Source organism: Pocillopora verrucosa, chromosome 8, assembly GCF_036669915.1.
Source record: "Pocillopora verrucosa isolate sample1 chromosome 8, ASM3666991v2, whole genome shotgun sequence".
Taxonomy (NCBI): Eukaryota; Metazoa; Cnidaria; class Anthozoa; order Scleractinia; family Pocilloporidae; genus Pocillopora; species Pocillopora verrucosa.
In genome coordinates, this window is record NC_089319.1 from 6,434,328 (window position 1) to 6,448,963 (window position 14,636).

The 14,636-nt window shown below is 36.9% G+C and overlaps 1 protein-coding gene across 2 annotated transcripts in view; it reads right to left on the minus strand.

The window, feature by feature from the left end:
• Positions 1–3,982: 3,982 nt before the first annotated feature.
• The window catches only part of LOC131769828 (transient receptor potential cation channel subfamily A member 1), a 28,194-nt gene continuing 17,540 nt past the window's right edge, over positions 3,983–14,636 (minus strand). For both annotated transcript variants that reach the window (XM_059085555.2, XM_066171325.1), the window contains 11 exons: positions 13,883–14,021; positions 13,248–13,346; positions 12,808–12,977; positions 12,276–12,336; positions 11,627–11,701; positions 11,236–11,274; positions 10,166–10,336; positions 9,584–9,652; positions 7,953–8,072; positions 7,166–7,284; positions 3,983–6,383 (listed from right to left, as the gene is read on the minus strand). In XM_059085555.2, the coding sequence (XP_058941538.2) occupies positions 6,236–6,383; positions 7,166–7,284; positions 7,953–8,072; positions 9,584–9,652; positions 10,166–10,336; positions 11,236–11,274; positions 11,627–11,701; positions 12,276–12,336; positions 12,808–12,977; positions 13,248–13,346; positions 13,883–14,021 (1,210 nt within the window). In that variant the 3' untranslated portion in view covers positions 3,983–6,235. The remainder of the gene's footprint in view (positions 6,384–7,165; positions 7,285–7,952; positions 8,073–9,583; positions 9,653–10,165; positions 10,337–11,235; positions 11,275–11,626; positions 11,702–12,275; positions 12,337–12,807; positions 12,978–13,247; positions 13,347–13,882; positions 14,022–14,636) is intronic.

A 14,636-nucleotide genomic window follows, 5' to 3' on the forward strand; every position in this document is an offset into this window, starting at 1 on the left:
TGCGCATTTAGTAAGAGTATCTAAATTTTGTGCTAGCAAACTTAAGGTGGAATCCCTGTACATGAAAGGGTATCATTTACTGTTCCCCTCTTTTGTTGGGAATCTACTTCCCTGAAAAAATAAGCTGGAAAAATGTATTTTTACGCGTTAAGAACTGTGCTTAATTTAAGTAGATCTACTGAGTACAAAGACTGTCTCAGGCCTGCTAGTATGGACACCTTAACCCAAGACGTTTTACTGCGTCTTTAATCATGTTTAAGGTATACAAGCGACAGGAAGCTTCGTATATTTCTAATTTTTTTACACCTAGAGTCTGTCATTACAATTTGCGCTCCTCTGCTCTTAATGTTTCCCAGCCTGTAAATACCTCTAGCCATATTCAGAGCTCTTTTCATACACTATCTCTCATTCTTGGAACCAGTTACCATCTTCAATTAAATCAGCAACCACTTTATCGGAATTTAAGTCTGGCCTATCTCGCATAACTACGCTTGGCTGTAAGCCTATAAGTGTATTAGTATACAATTGTAGAGGTAGGGTTATGAATTGGTAATTAGGCTTGGGGTTAGGGCTATAATGTTAGGTGATTAGGGCTGGTAGGGTTTCAGGGGAAGTTCAGCATCGGGAGCTAAGTGATATTTTTGCGTTTTTATCATCTTTGTCGAGCGTTTTTAACATGAGCCATTAGGCTCGGGGGATTGGGTAACCACCCCCTACGTTGCCGACGTGAAAAAAATTGTTGTTGTCCACGTGATCAGTAAAAAATGGTCTAAAAAAGCTTTATTTTGTTAATTCAATTAGTACACTAGGCAGGGAAATCATCTTAACTGTCAATATTGCTCCGCTTCTCTTTTTAACTTGAATGTCGCTCAGTCACGATATTTCTGCTTTAATTCAAATAATAACACTTTTAAAAAATGTTTAAATTATTTTCCATGTTCCCTTTCACAAGGCGTCTTTTAGCTATGCAAACAAATTACCAGAATTCCGCTTTATTCAAGTTTTATAAGTAAAAATGTCCCATCAATTTGGCAAAGTGGGTATTTGCTACTTACAAGTGGGTATTTGCTACATAAAATGGGTATTTGCTACATGCAGAATTTCGCTCGTAAAATTGATAAAAATGAATGGAATAGCTTGTAAACACGTTGTAAATTCTTAAAAAATAATGCGTCATCCATGCATGCGAAAATCATGGCATTAGAATGAACTAAAAGTGAAATAATGCGAAAAACGCATTTTTAGAAATGTTTGGGTTCCAAAGTTTCAAGTCTTGTACACCTACATACCCAGAAGCGCACTTTTTGCTAAAAATGGTCTTCACAGAAAAAATTTTAAAACGACAGAACTCAGAAGGCTTTTACGGCAAAGAAGAACATTTAGAAGACCTTTGATATCCGGAAAAGTTTTTGAATTTTATAAAAAAAATGATTGATGTACCTAGGTTTGGGTATTTGCTACCTTCTGACTTTTCAGTGACGAAATGCGAACAACAATTAAACTTTAATAACGTTGGTTTTGCATAGAAGAGAGCTAAAAAGCAATATTCTTTTGGCTAGAATTGTTAAATACTTTAAAAAAAAACTTTTACTTAATTTAAATAGGCATAGAGAAAACGCGTAGCAAACACTCACTGATGAATCTAAAGAGAGAGAGAGAGAGAGAGAGAGAGAGAGAGAGAGAGAGACTGAGAGAGAGCCAACTTCAAACTGGAACAACTCCGATACACACAAATGTAGGGAAATACGCAAAATGTCCGCTTTTGGATAAAAAAATAACGTAACAGCCCCAACGTTGTCACCTGATGCAACGATGAATAGTAGTTTTTTTGAAGTCTTGTTTCGAGATGGAGGTGAAAATGTGGTATACATCCACAACAGATATTTAACATGCATGTGTCCAGTACCATCAGTAAACGAGATTATCCCGTATTAAATGATCTACTTCAGTTGCTAAATACATGATATCAACACTATTGGCAAACGGCTTACTGAGTACATCTTTATGACATAATCTGACTTGAATTGCTTCTAGAAATTTTACTTTCTGGGGCGTAAACTTACGTCCTTATTTCAACAAACATGCCGCTTCGGCATGTATTTCAATTGACATATAAAAATATGTGGTCTGTTGGTTTTTTTTTAGAAATTAGAAACCCAGTTTCATTAAAATTTGTAGCAAATCGAGAAATAGACAAAGCATTAATTAGCATCACATTGAAATCAATTTCCACAGTCACAAAACTGTTGTCGTTACAGGGATTTATGATCCATTGCCATGGGCATTATTGATCTTTTTAAAAACTACAGTTACTGACAACATTTAAGACGCTGCACACTTTTTTCTTCAACTCGTTTTCATCAGACCTTTGGCAAATTCAAAGAAATTCTCTAGAGAAGATTTTTGCAAGAATTATTCCATTTGAATTAAAGCTGCATCGAAAGAAAATCATTTATTATAATCGCTAGTAAAGTAGATAAATGCGAGGAAGCCTTTTCTTAAATTCTCATAATTAGCCCAAATCGCTGTTACTGAAATGTTACTGTGAACCGTTGCATTGACACCAGCCCTGAAATTTCACAAAATTCAGAATCACAGGAAAATGTGAACGCAACAAGTAGTTAAGAATGACGGTACACTTTTATTTTAAGAGGTCATTGAGCAAAACGTGTCCATGAATTGAATGGAAAATAACGCAGGATACACGTTAAAAAAATAAGATATGACTTGTCAACTAAGTTTGCGAACGGCCTTTCTTTTTCGGTTGTGGATTTAAACTAAACATAATAGTTAAAAATTATAAGTTAACTGAATAAAGTTTTATTTGTGTCCAATAGATTTTAAACTTACCCCAGTTACGATCTAATGAAATCTCCAAATATCTTGACGGATTCTTTACAGCGAGGCAGAGACAAGCTATCCGACTAAACTGACTTGATAGACAAAGTAAAAACAGAGTTTCTCAATTGAGATCATAGATCGTAAATATTACTCAAACGTAAATTTTAAACACAGCTGCGAATACTTAAATCACAATTTCAACACCATTTTAACGAAAACACACGATTAACAAAGATAGAAATATTATGAATATTTATTCAATTACGATATTGAAGGAATCTTAACTTCTCCCCTAATAAGCGGACAAACACAGCTTGAATAGTTTATTCAGTTATGTAAACAAAAATATCAATTAGTAATATTTGAATCACGTAACATCAGAATTATTGGAAAAAATTCACGCATTGGAAGGACTTATTTTGCCTTTCGTAGACCTTGAAAAGTAATGTTATATTTTTTTCTCAGAGGCTTACGTGGATTGTAACCATGTAGGTATCTTTTCGTGTCATCTAGGCAGTTATTTGCCGGTAACATAAATTCTGTTTACAGAGAAATCACTTAGCATATCAGTGATATTGCAATTATATTACATAGAATGAGTTTAAACGTTTTCTCAAACTACAGAGGACACACGTTTTATTTTTTTGAACTAATTATAACTTTTCTTTCTATCAAGTTTCGTTATCGTCTGGAAATATAACATAATGTTTGCAATTTTGGAAATCTTTCATTTGTTTTGTAAGCTGCACTGCTTTTGATTCTCGTTCTTTCGATTTCTTTTGTTTCATTTTTAATGCGCACGCGCGAAAGAATCAGCAGTTATTATTGATCTATTGAGGTGTCGTGACGTAGTTCTTGGTGTTGTCTTCAAAATTCAAATTGGTCTTTTTAATTGTTTTGGGTTACTGAATTATTTGCATTACTGAGTTGATTTGTGAAACTTTTAAAATTTTTATCAACTCAAAAAAACTGACATCTTGCAACTTTACGTAAATTCTGTTGAAAAGGTTCCGAAGCAAATCGAAGCAAGCTTGTAGCAAAAGTTGGTTCACGAAAAATCAATGAAATCATTGATTAGAGAAGATGAAATATGCGTGAAATGATAAAGAATAATTTAATGATTAGTGAAAGCGATGGACATGTTAAAAGTAATTATCTCGATAGTCATGATATTCAGTTCACTAAAGTGAACAAAGAAATGATTGACATGTAATCATTAAACATTTGGTCTCATGGAAAACTAGAACTGCTGAATGGAAACATTTTGTCCCTTGAGTCTTTCATTCACAAAAAAGAAATTGCCCTTTTCTTGTAAAAAGAAGAAAAAGCTTTTGACCAGTAAAAGATGAGGTATTTCGAAACTTAGTACCTACCGGCAAGGAACCAATTTTCCACAAGTATTTTGAGATTTCTGTTAAATAAATGTTGCTCAGAAACGATCGCGAGTGGTTGGCGATCCTTCGGGAAAGAGGACTAGACTGCTAATCGTCCTTAATAATTTGTGACCGAGATTTTGAGCATAGAACTCAACGAGTCCGCTTGCAAGTTCTCAAAGATATCCGATGAGTTTCCGGCCAAGGTGAAAACCTGCATAATAGCAACCATTAACTATTTTCGTATTTAAGTGTAAAATGACGGCATAAAGCCCGATACTAAAAAAACTGAATGCTACTTTGGGTCTAGTGCTCTTAATTAAAAGGCTTAAACTTCACATTGTCTTGTTAACGAAAAAATACCTAGATAGTTCAGTACCACCTTATCTAAATAATTATTTTTATTTTAATGCCTCTGTAAACACAGTTTCGACTAGACGCTGTCATGACATTCGTATCCGAAAGCAAACCAAGAGGCTGCCAAGAGATCTTATTTTGGTTTTTTACCATAAAATATACCTAATGACCTCATAAAGCTCTGTAATATTATTATAATTTCTCTCCCCCCCTCTTTTTGTTGGCAATTACAAAAAAGTATTCATCGCTTGAAAAAGGAAAAACTTCTTGCAGCCTCCACGGGATTTCAGGGAATAAGGCGAACGCACGCACACGACACGTTATAACTCTCTCGCACGTTAAGGGCATGACACGCTTACCGTGTAGATATGCGCATAAAAACAATTGATTTTGGAAAGCGTTTTTGTAGCCATTCTTCATATCTGGCTAACACGATAGAGCTTTGTTTTTAGAACACGCTAGATTCTTTGTTTTGCTTTCACACGCTCAGTTCCTTTATTTCCCTAACACGCTAGCTTATCTTGGACAACCCAGCTTACTTTGTTACTTGTGTTTATATCAGCCGCTTAATTGTGAGAATGGTACGGTGTTTGTGAGGTATACTACTTACAGAATGTAAGTGAAAACGAAGAAGATCTTCTGTCCTTTTCGAGAGTTGTAATAAAAAAGGAAACATTTACGGCAAATAACGGCTCTTTCCCTTAGGATTTTCAAAAGGAATTCAATGAGAACGACTTGTTCACAAGGTCCAGAGGAGCTCAGTTTGAACACATGAATTACTTTTTTAAAACTTAATTTTTACCTCGTAAAATATAAACCCTTATCGCTTCACGCAGTTAATATGCCAAGTACCGAATCTTTGTGACTCCTTTAGCGACTGTTACAGTTTTGGCTCCATGTCTCCTGATCGACGCGGTCGCTGTTCGTCATTCGATGCAAATCGGCATTTTTAAAATAAATAACCGCCAGTTAGCCGGCGCAAAACGATGTTTTCCGAGCAGAAGCCGCGTATTATTTACTGTACACCGATCTTGGCATCTTACGAGCTCTTGGTCTTTACCACTGCGGTATATACCTTGCGTAACGCAACTATAACGTCGACATGTTCTCTTATGTTTGGCGATTTAGCGACCGAAGTTGCACTAGGTATTGAGTATTGTATTGGCCGAGCGTGTGGCTGTGCCAAGAAGCCTTACAGCTTAAGACGTACTTCTTGAACAAATCAAAAGCAACTTTAACTTTAAGAGGCGTGTTATAAAATTGGCACGGTCACCATATTATATCGTGCATAGTTGCAAACAAGATCTTAACACGTCTCTTTGTCTCTATCGTGCGAAGCAAGACAATGACTGCGAAGTTAATGAGGCAAGTAACTAACACGCAGCTAACGCGTTAAAAATTAGTCCTTTTGCTTTAGCGTGCGAGCGTGCCGTGTGAGTGCATTCACCTCATTCCTTGAAATCCCGTGGAGGGTCACAAATGGTGGCAATTTTTCCCATTTTATTTCAATTTTTGTTTCATTTCCATCCAGACATAGACATTGTTCACGATGTCCAATAATTTTTAGACGAAGTTTTCCTCTAAAGGTTGCTCTCTCCGAAACTCTCAATTTTGTAAGAAGGCTCGTGAATCACATTCATAGTCAGTTTCAGAGTAATTCAGTCTCATAGCTTTACATCTATCGAGGAATGGCTGGGTTGATTTCCGACGTCCTCTATAACTGGAGGAAAATCCTTCCTTCCTGAAAGCAGCTTTACAATTTTTTCCAACATTTCCGTTTGGTTTTCTACGTTGGCGTAAAGCCTCTCCACTCTAAAGGAAAATGAACAAAAATAAGAAAACCTTACCCAAGATAATTAGGAAAAAAAGCTTGTAAATAAAATAAATGGATGATAATTAAACAAAATTACTTTGTCTCCCGAAATATTTCTCAGAAACCAACAATTTATTTGCGATTAAAGGTAACAATATCATGCAAACTATTTGGAATATCTAACTTTTTTGTCGATAGAAACCTAGCACCGCATTACCTCTGCTTTACTTTGTCATGTGATTCAATAAAAATTTTGAAATACTTTACAGATAAGTCATGATCAGATCATACAAAAGCATGACGTAACTAACCATAGGTGACTCTTCATCTCGCATTTAGGGTGCGCACATAAGTTTCAGAACATTTTAAATGGTTTGATTTCTTATGTGTGGTTTTAATGTTTATTTACATTCTTATTAGCCGTTTTGACATTCGATGGAAACAGTCACAAACTGCTGTCACAAATCATGTGCTACGGAACTGTGGGTAAGACGCGAACAAAGCTAAAAGGGAAGGAGATTGTGAGGGTGGAGCTCAGTCTATTAAGAGCAAATATTGATATTGATAAAAAAAGATTAAAAATCACTGTTCCTCAACCGAAAGGCGCGAATAAACCATGTTAAAGTTTCAAATGAGGAACTCCCGAGGGGCCTAGTAATAGTGACTAGTTCCCTCGTGTGTGCTGACCTATAAGAAGATGCATAACTTGCAGCTGTTTTCGATTATTCGGTAACTGTCGTATTGTATTGTTTATCAAAAGAAGATAGCGGTAAACTTATACTTTTGCTCCAAAGCACCGATTCTCTGGAAGAATGCGGAAGTCTTTTCTTCGCAGTTGTCGTGGTCATGTTCATCCAAGGAGGAGTTATCCTTCATCCCACTTATCAACCGACGAATGTTCTAATAATGAGGAAAATGAGTAACTTGAAATTAGTTAATAAGAAATAACCGAATTGACGAAATAAAAAACAAAGACAGGAAGAAAAAAGCAAGGAAACGAGTGCAGTGATTTGAGTTAATTCTAGTTAAGTATAAAAAAAAAATTATCTGCTAGTCGATTATTTTCAGCATAAAGCAATTTCCACTTGATTGTCGAAAATAATCTACAACCTTTTTGGTTTTTTCTTTAACCTCGCTCTGTGCTTGGTTTACAAAACTCGTAACGCCATCCTTTCAACTAATCAGATGATGCATTTTGCCGTGCTTCTGGTAATTTGCTTGTTTTTAATTTAACCTCTAGATGGCTCCGTGTAATAATTTACTTTGTTGTAATTGGCTGTTGCGATTACTTTGACCGGTTAAAGTTTTGCAACAAACAATGGGAAAGCGCCCTCAAGTTCCATTTATGTTACTGGGGACACTATGTAACTAGTCTACGAGCAGGCGCTCGTTATTAGGGCTCGGGCACGAGTGTTTCCTCAACCGCGGGAGAGTATGGGGCCAGCGAGAGGTCAGCAAGGGGTCTCGCACCGATAATTAGCGCCAGATCCCCGAGACACCTCTCCTGACTCGACTCACATCCAACTGCGGGCTGCATCAATAATAACTAGGACTGGCTAGTAGTTTACCATTAGGCTTGTACTCCAGAAATGTCTCTTTTTGTTTGGATATTTTGTGATGCTCGACTTGTGAAAGCGGCGAAGAAGACATTTTGGAAGGCGTCGTTCAAATGTAAAAACGTCCTCAATCTAAGAAAAAAATAAAGTAGAAATTTAATGCAATTAATGATATCTCTCTTTTATGTAATAATATAAGGATTTAGTCAAGCCTAAAAGTGGAGCTCGCATTTTTTTCCCCGCACGTCTCAAGGGGACAACGCCTTGCCCCGGCCAGGACTAGAACCCGCGTCGTCCGACTCGGAGCCCAGTGCACAGACCACTGGACTACTGAACAAAGTCATGGCATTGGCGTGCCCGCGGTACAGTTGACCACGCATGTTAAAAGTAGCACCTTGTAGGGTCGTACGGTCGTACGGTCGTACATCCAAATGTTTTCGGCTTGATGGGCTATTACTTTGTATAATTATGGGGATACGCTGCGCGCGCTGCGAGCTCCGCTATAACGTATGAATGAACGTATGGTAAATAATTAAGATGGAGGCTTGTGCTTCAAAAACATTTGCAAAATTTTAACGCTACATAGTTAATCTACAAAGAGACATCGGATCAATATCAGTATCTGGGCAACTACCCACCTACCCCTCCCCTAACTCAACATTAACCCAACATTAACCCTAACTTGTTATCAATTGATTGTTGCTGGGCTAGGGGAGGGGTAGGTGGGCAGTTGCCCAGATACTGATATTTATCCGAGACATCTGTACACATTTGCCTTTCTGTAATACAATCCCAAAACATTTCATAAGTACGGCAGGTTACAGATTTCTAATTTCAAGATTATGTGAATCATACCCAATGCGGTGAAAACCCTCGGAAGTGTCACTGTGTACAGTTGATAAAGTGCAATTAATAAAAGGCTGTGAAACTCGACATATTTCTTTAAAACAGTTCTTTTTTTCATTTTTTTTCAGCTCGCTGTGCAAAATTAGCAGTGGCATTCCAATAGTGTTGGACTAAAGGCCAAAAGGATCGTTCCATACATTGGTTTTTTGCGCTTATTGTGAGTGAAAAAAAAATGAATTAAAGATTTGCCCGGTCAGGGAATTAAAACTTTAGCTCCAGCAACAACCCCTGTTTTAATCTTTGCGGGTTGTTGTTAGCTTTCTTATTAATATATATAATTAGTTACGATAAAGTTCGGGTATAACGCGCGCTGTCATTGGTTGAAAGAGCGTGCTCTATCAGAGTACAAAACACCGAACTGAGCAGAAACTTTCGTGCCGTCTGCAAATTTGTGCTATGTCCAACCATTTCCCGACTTTTCTCTAGCTTTTTACCTTTTATTGGAAGTGAAATTTCGGAACAAACGAGCCGGCAAGTAGCAACAGAAACATAATAGATGTCAGTATAACGTGAGCAGAGACGAAAATCCTCAAAGAGAAAACGAAATGGACAGTCCGAATTTTGAAGGTTTCCACAGAGCGCAGTCAAGGCTTCTCTGTTTGTTAATCAACCCCTCATCTCTACCACCAAAGCGTGCTACGATATGCCAAATATAGATATACATCTGTGAACTACCCAATACCCAACCATATGATACTTTCAAGTGCTAGCGAGGCACTTTGTGCACGTTATCTTACCTGAATGGCCAAAAGTTTCAATTCAGCATTTTTCTGGATGGATTCAATGTCACCGACAGCCAAGCCAATCTGATAAGCAAGGGGATATTTTTCGAAAGTCAAATGACTATACTTTTGTGCTTGTATCGTAAATCTGATTTAAGCAAAAATATCATTAAATTTTACCCTAAGTAGAAATTGTGGGAGAGACTTTAATTTGATAGAAGTTCGAAGAGCCTTAGAGCAAAATATCATTAGAAGTTCAGTCGCTTTCAGGGCACAAGTATTGAATTCAGAAAATTTTATATTATTTTATTTTATTTCGCCGGATGTAACGCCCCTGGACTGAAAGCTAGGAAGGAAATAAATCGTCATCGTTGATCGAGAACAGTTAGCGTACAGATTTGTGACTGGAAAAATTTTAAAATGTCAAACTATCAAAGAACTGACTCGCCTATACATTTTTTGACCATGATTGGATTGAAGTTTAAGAGAATTCCCTATTTGCTGCATTTACGTGCAACCAAATATTTCAGTATACTAACAAAAATTGATGATCGATCAAATTCTTGACGTAATGCTCAATAATAGTTTGAGACTTACCAACAGGTTCATGAAAACTATCGGCACCAAACAACAAAATGCGGCAAAAACAAATCTCGTCAGATCGGGAAGATACAGCGTATTGTCAACAAAAAAGTTACTGTATTCCAGCTCCCCAACCATCATATCCAACACCTTCAACATCGCCAGATCTAAACGACCAAAGGGATCCTAAAGAAGATAAAATAACTTATAACTCCTTTACAGGTGACTACGATTGCTATTTAATAAGGATAGTGAGTGTGTTCAAATGAATTACTATAAGCTGAGCTGTCTCAGTCTTATTCTTGTCGAAACCGCAACTAAACTGCACTAAAAGTCCTCTCCACCAAAGCAATTTTCTTTGATCGGCTCTTCGTGTTTCGTGAAACCCGAGCTCGAAGCTCTGTTATTCAACGCGAAGTGAAATTCTAGAATGTATAAATTTGTAAAACGGACATTTTATGCCGTATAACTAATCGTAATAATATTTTGATGATATTAATAATAATAATGATAAATTACTGCAGTTTTTTCATCTTTATTGTGAGTATTACGATAACTGTAAAAGTAGTTATTATCATGTTGCTCTTTTTCAATGTATTCATTAACGCACACTACGGTAATGCAGAGAAAATCAGGCCCAAAAGTTAGGAAGCAAATATGATGTCTCTTTATAATACTGTTGAGTGATACTGAAAACTAAGAATCTTATCTCATCTCTTAAACCACGATCCTATCACAAACCCACTGCACCAAAAAGTTTTTTCAGCTCTCCCTTTCTGTTATTGACACAACGTTTTTTTTTAGTTTTTTGGCCCCAGATTATGTTTAGTTCAATTAACTTGGCTTGGAAGAACTATACTGAAAACCACCAGACTCAGACCAAAGAAGAAATAGTGTGCATTGAAGGAATTCTTAGGCACAATCTTTAGCACGTTGTGTGTCACTTCTGGACGAGAAGGTGAAAATAATAGGAGTTTAGGAAAATCAGAGATAGCTTGCAGAACAGGATTCATGATGTGAGATCTTAACTAACTTAAGGTTATTAACTTGAAGCGAACATTTTGTAGATATATGTGATTTCTTACCTCGCCATTCGAGGAAAGGTTAATACCCTTTCTTGAGGCCTGAGAGCAGAGAAAAGTCTCAGAAAATTGTGTTAAATATAGCAATGTTAAGTTCTGTTGATGAACAGCGCAATCATTTTCTGTTGGTAATGCTCTCGCTTCTTACTGAGAACGCATTCGCACTAGGTGGTGAGTCAATGTGAGGTTAATGACAGACTCCGTGTAACGGCGCGATTCACCATCATAGAGCATGATTGGCATATGCTATGTTCCAGGTGATGATGAAATTAACAGCCTATATGAAGTCCTACGTAACAACGATAGGGTTAAAACGAATGCAGGAAATATGAATAAGTCTTAATTTTCCCTAAGGAAATTAAACTAAGTTTTGATTATCAAGAAGTCAGCTTACGTTTGCTTCCTTTGATAGCAGCACATGGAAGACCAAGGCAAATCCAAAGAGGAGAATAGAGAACACAGCACAGACCTGTGTGAATATTATGCAGTAAATAAACTAAAGGAACCTCGATAAAATATTTGTGACCGTGATGAGGATTCGAAGCTTATGTTTCACGAGAATATTTCACGACGATATTCCACCACTAGTGGGATACGTTCACATCCGCATTAGGTTCATTTTGAATGTGATACTAAATTGCACAACTGCCAAAACTTTTCTCGATTTTCTTTATCTCCCGTCTTCGAAGTATCAACGGCCTTCAATTTAACTTTATCTTCTTAGCTCTGAATGACACCCCAGTTCATCGCAAGTTCCCTTAAACCTTCCTTTTGCGATTGGTTTTGGTTTTGCGTTTGGTTGGAGGAGAGAGTGGGCAATTATAGGGCAAAACTATCGCAATATCGGACTACTTTTGACCCTCAATTGAAAATTGCTCCATTTTAATATCAAATTCCTTATCAAGGGAACAGTCTACACCCAAACACAGGTACTACTGTTGAAGAAGGAGGAAAGGTAAGAGCCATTTCTGTTGGTCTTGTTTCCTTTATTGCTATGAAAATTTATACGTTACGTTTCAAGTTACAGAGAAGTACTAATTTACCATAAGAAGAGTCCTTAGCACTTCGAACATCATTGTGACGTAGATACCAGCTTTAAACGAACTGCAGATAGAGATAAAAGTGAAACGGGTAAAGACGAGATGGCGAGGAATTTCAGTAATTCACATTCGAACCTGTTGTAATGTTTGTAACGTGCGAAGAAGATTAAAAAGCCTTAGTGAAAGAGCTTGCATTTTAGAAATAGCAACAGAAACAATCAACCAAGTGATTAACAAAAGTCAAAGTTAAGAACATCTTGGATTATTGTAGACCAAGAGACAAAAAGTAAATGACAAAGTATCTTTAAAGAAAACTACGTTCATAGATAAAGCTAACCTGCACCAACTCTCAGTCAAAAGGGAAGAATGAAAGAGCGGGCGGGAGATTGCGCCTGTTACGGAACAGCTTCTTCTTCTTTTTGGTCGCTTGATCCCCTTCATATCCTTACGACCGCTTTTTCACTCCCCTTCACTAACTAAGAACCTGATTCAGGCTTAAGTTGAATGAGTAATCTGAAGTCATTCTTTGCCTTACCTTTGTAAATATGACATCATTGTGATATATGCCAGAAGAACAGCAAGGATTCCAAACGAAAATTCAAACCGTTCATTGTGCCAAATTTTTCTACTGCCAACCGTGATAATGGCGGCAGAAAAGCTTAGCAACTCTAATATATTAGAAATATCCATCCAATAACTCCATTTCTGAAATACACAAGTGTAAAGAAGTTTTAAATCTATCGTGCGAGCTGCTTGGGACGAAATAAAAAGACAGCTTCCATGAGGGGCAATAAGTCGTCGCTAACAGAGTATAAAGGGAAGACTATGGACCATTGACTGCCAAATAACTGCCAGCAACGGGGGAATCATATGAATATCACAAAGCCGAGAGATCAGGTAGATTTTATCGTGAGGGGGGACCAGTCCTTAATTACAAACGGAAAAAATAACGTTGACTATACTAACAAACAATACCTCGACATATATTCTGTAAATATGACTCAGCAACGAGACGCCTGAAATTACTGACGTCACCATTCTCGAGATTGGAAAACCATAACTGGGACAGAATTCCTGACAGAAATAATGAGTGTAACGTCACAGTCAACAAGATAAATAAGTCCAAGCGAAGAGGATGTGATTAATTTTTTTTATTTTTATTTTTTTTATTAAAATAATGGGAACACCATTACAGTACATCATGAACTACATGTCAGTAGTGTACATCTTTAAAATTGTTTTTAGGTTAGATTGTGAATAGGAATTTAAATTAATTGGCAAGGTTCAAGGGAAGAGAAGTTGAAAACAAATACAGGTTAATTATTTAAGTAAGTTAAAAATCATTATAGGGTTCTTCATTTCTGTCCAGATGTTATATTTTGCGCAATTGCTATCGGTATGAATATCGTAACTCACTGCTGAAACACTCATCATGTTTATTGTCCAATAAGGTGTCAATCGATCATTCATTCATTCGTTCACTCGACAATGTATTCAGACGGTCAATCGGTCAATCAGTCAGTCATTCGCTCACTTAGTCTCTCAGCCATTCTCATTGTTATAAAAAATACACCAAAACAATATCGTATCAAGACTAAGAGACAACGTACCCTAGAGAATTCAGAAGTGGAGTTGTGTTGCCTGTCAATAGACTGTGAATTGAGACACAGCAGAAGAAACGTCAGGATCAAAGTGAATGATGTGTATATGAAGGCTGCCAAGTAAAAGTACTTCAATCTCCAAGACAACCTATAAAATACGAAACAAACTAGTCATCAAATGACATCAGTTGATTTCATCAGATATCGATTCATGCTTACACACGATTGGCTTAAACTCTTCACGTAACCGAATACGCTATGACTGGGTAATATCCAGAGATATTCCGCGAATGGTTTTCCCCATTTTGCCCACAAAACAATGAAAAGGTTTCGTTTAAAGTTCTTTCAAACGAGGGAAGTGTTTTGAGGTTAAGACAAAAAAAAAAAAAGACCTCCATTTTTTATCATAAAGCCTTCCAGAAAGTGGAGGTATAAGCCAACATCAGTATGTATATTCTCCATACTCTTCTCCCTACATTTTCTAAGGTGCTGTTAAGGAGAATTTGTTTGACAATCAAGAGCTTCTCTAGTTGGTGAAGATTTTGTTTATTATCATAACATTAATGTATGATTTAGGGGTGATATTGTAAGGAGAAATTAGTTGCTAGTCACTTCTGGGGATCAAAGGGATGAGTTAAGTTTTACAGTGGCCAATTTACGTTATCAGATCAGTTGATAATACTAAACTACCCTGTTATGCTCTCCCAGCGACGCAGCACCACGGTATCTTTATAAACTTTTCTCTTTCTAGAAACCCCCTTTT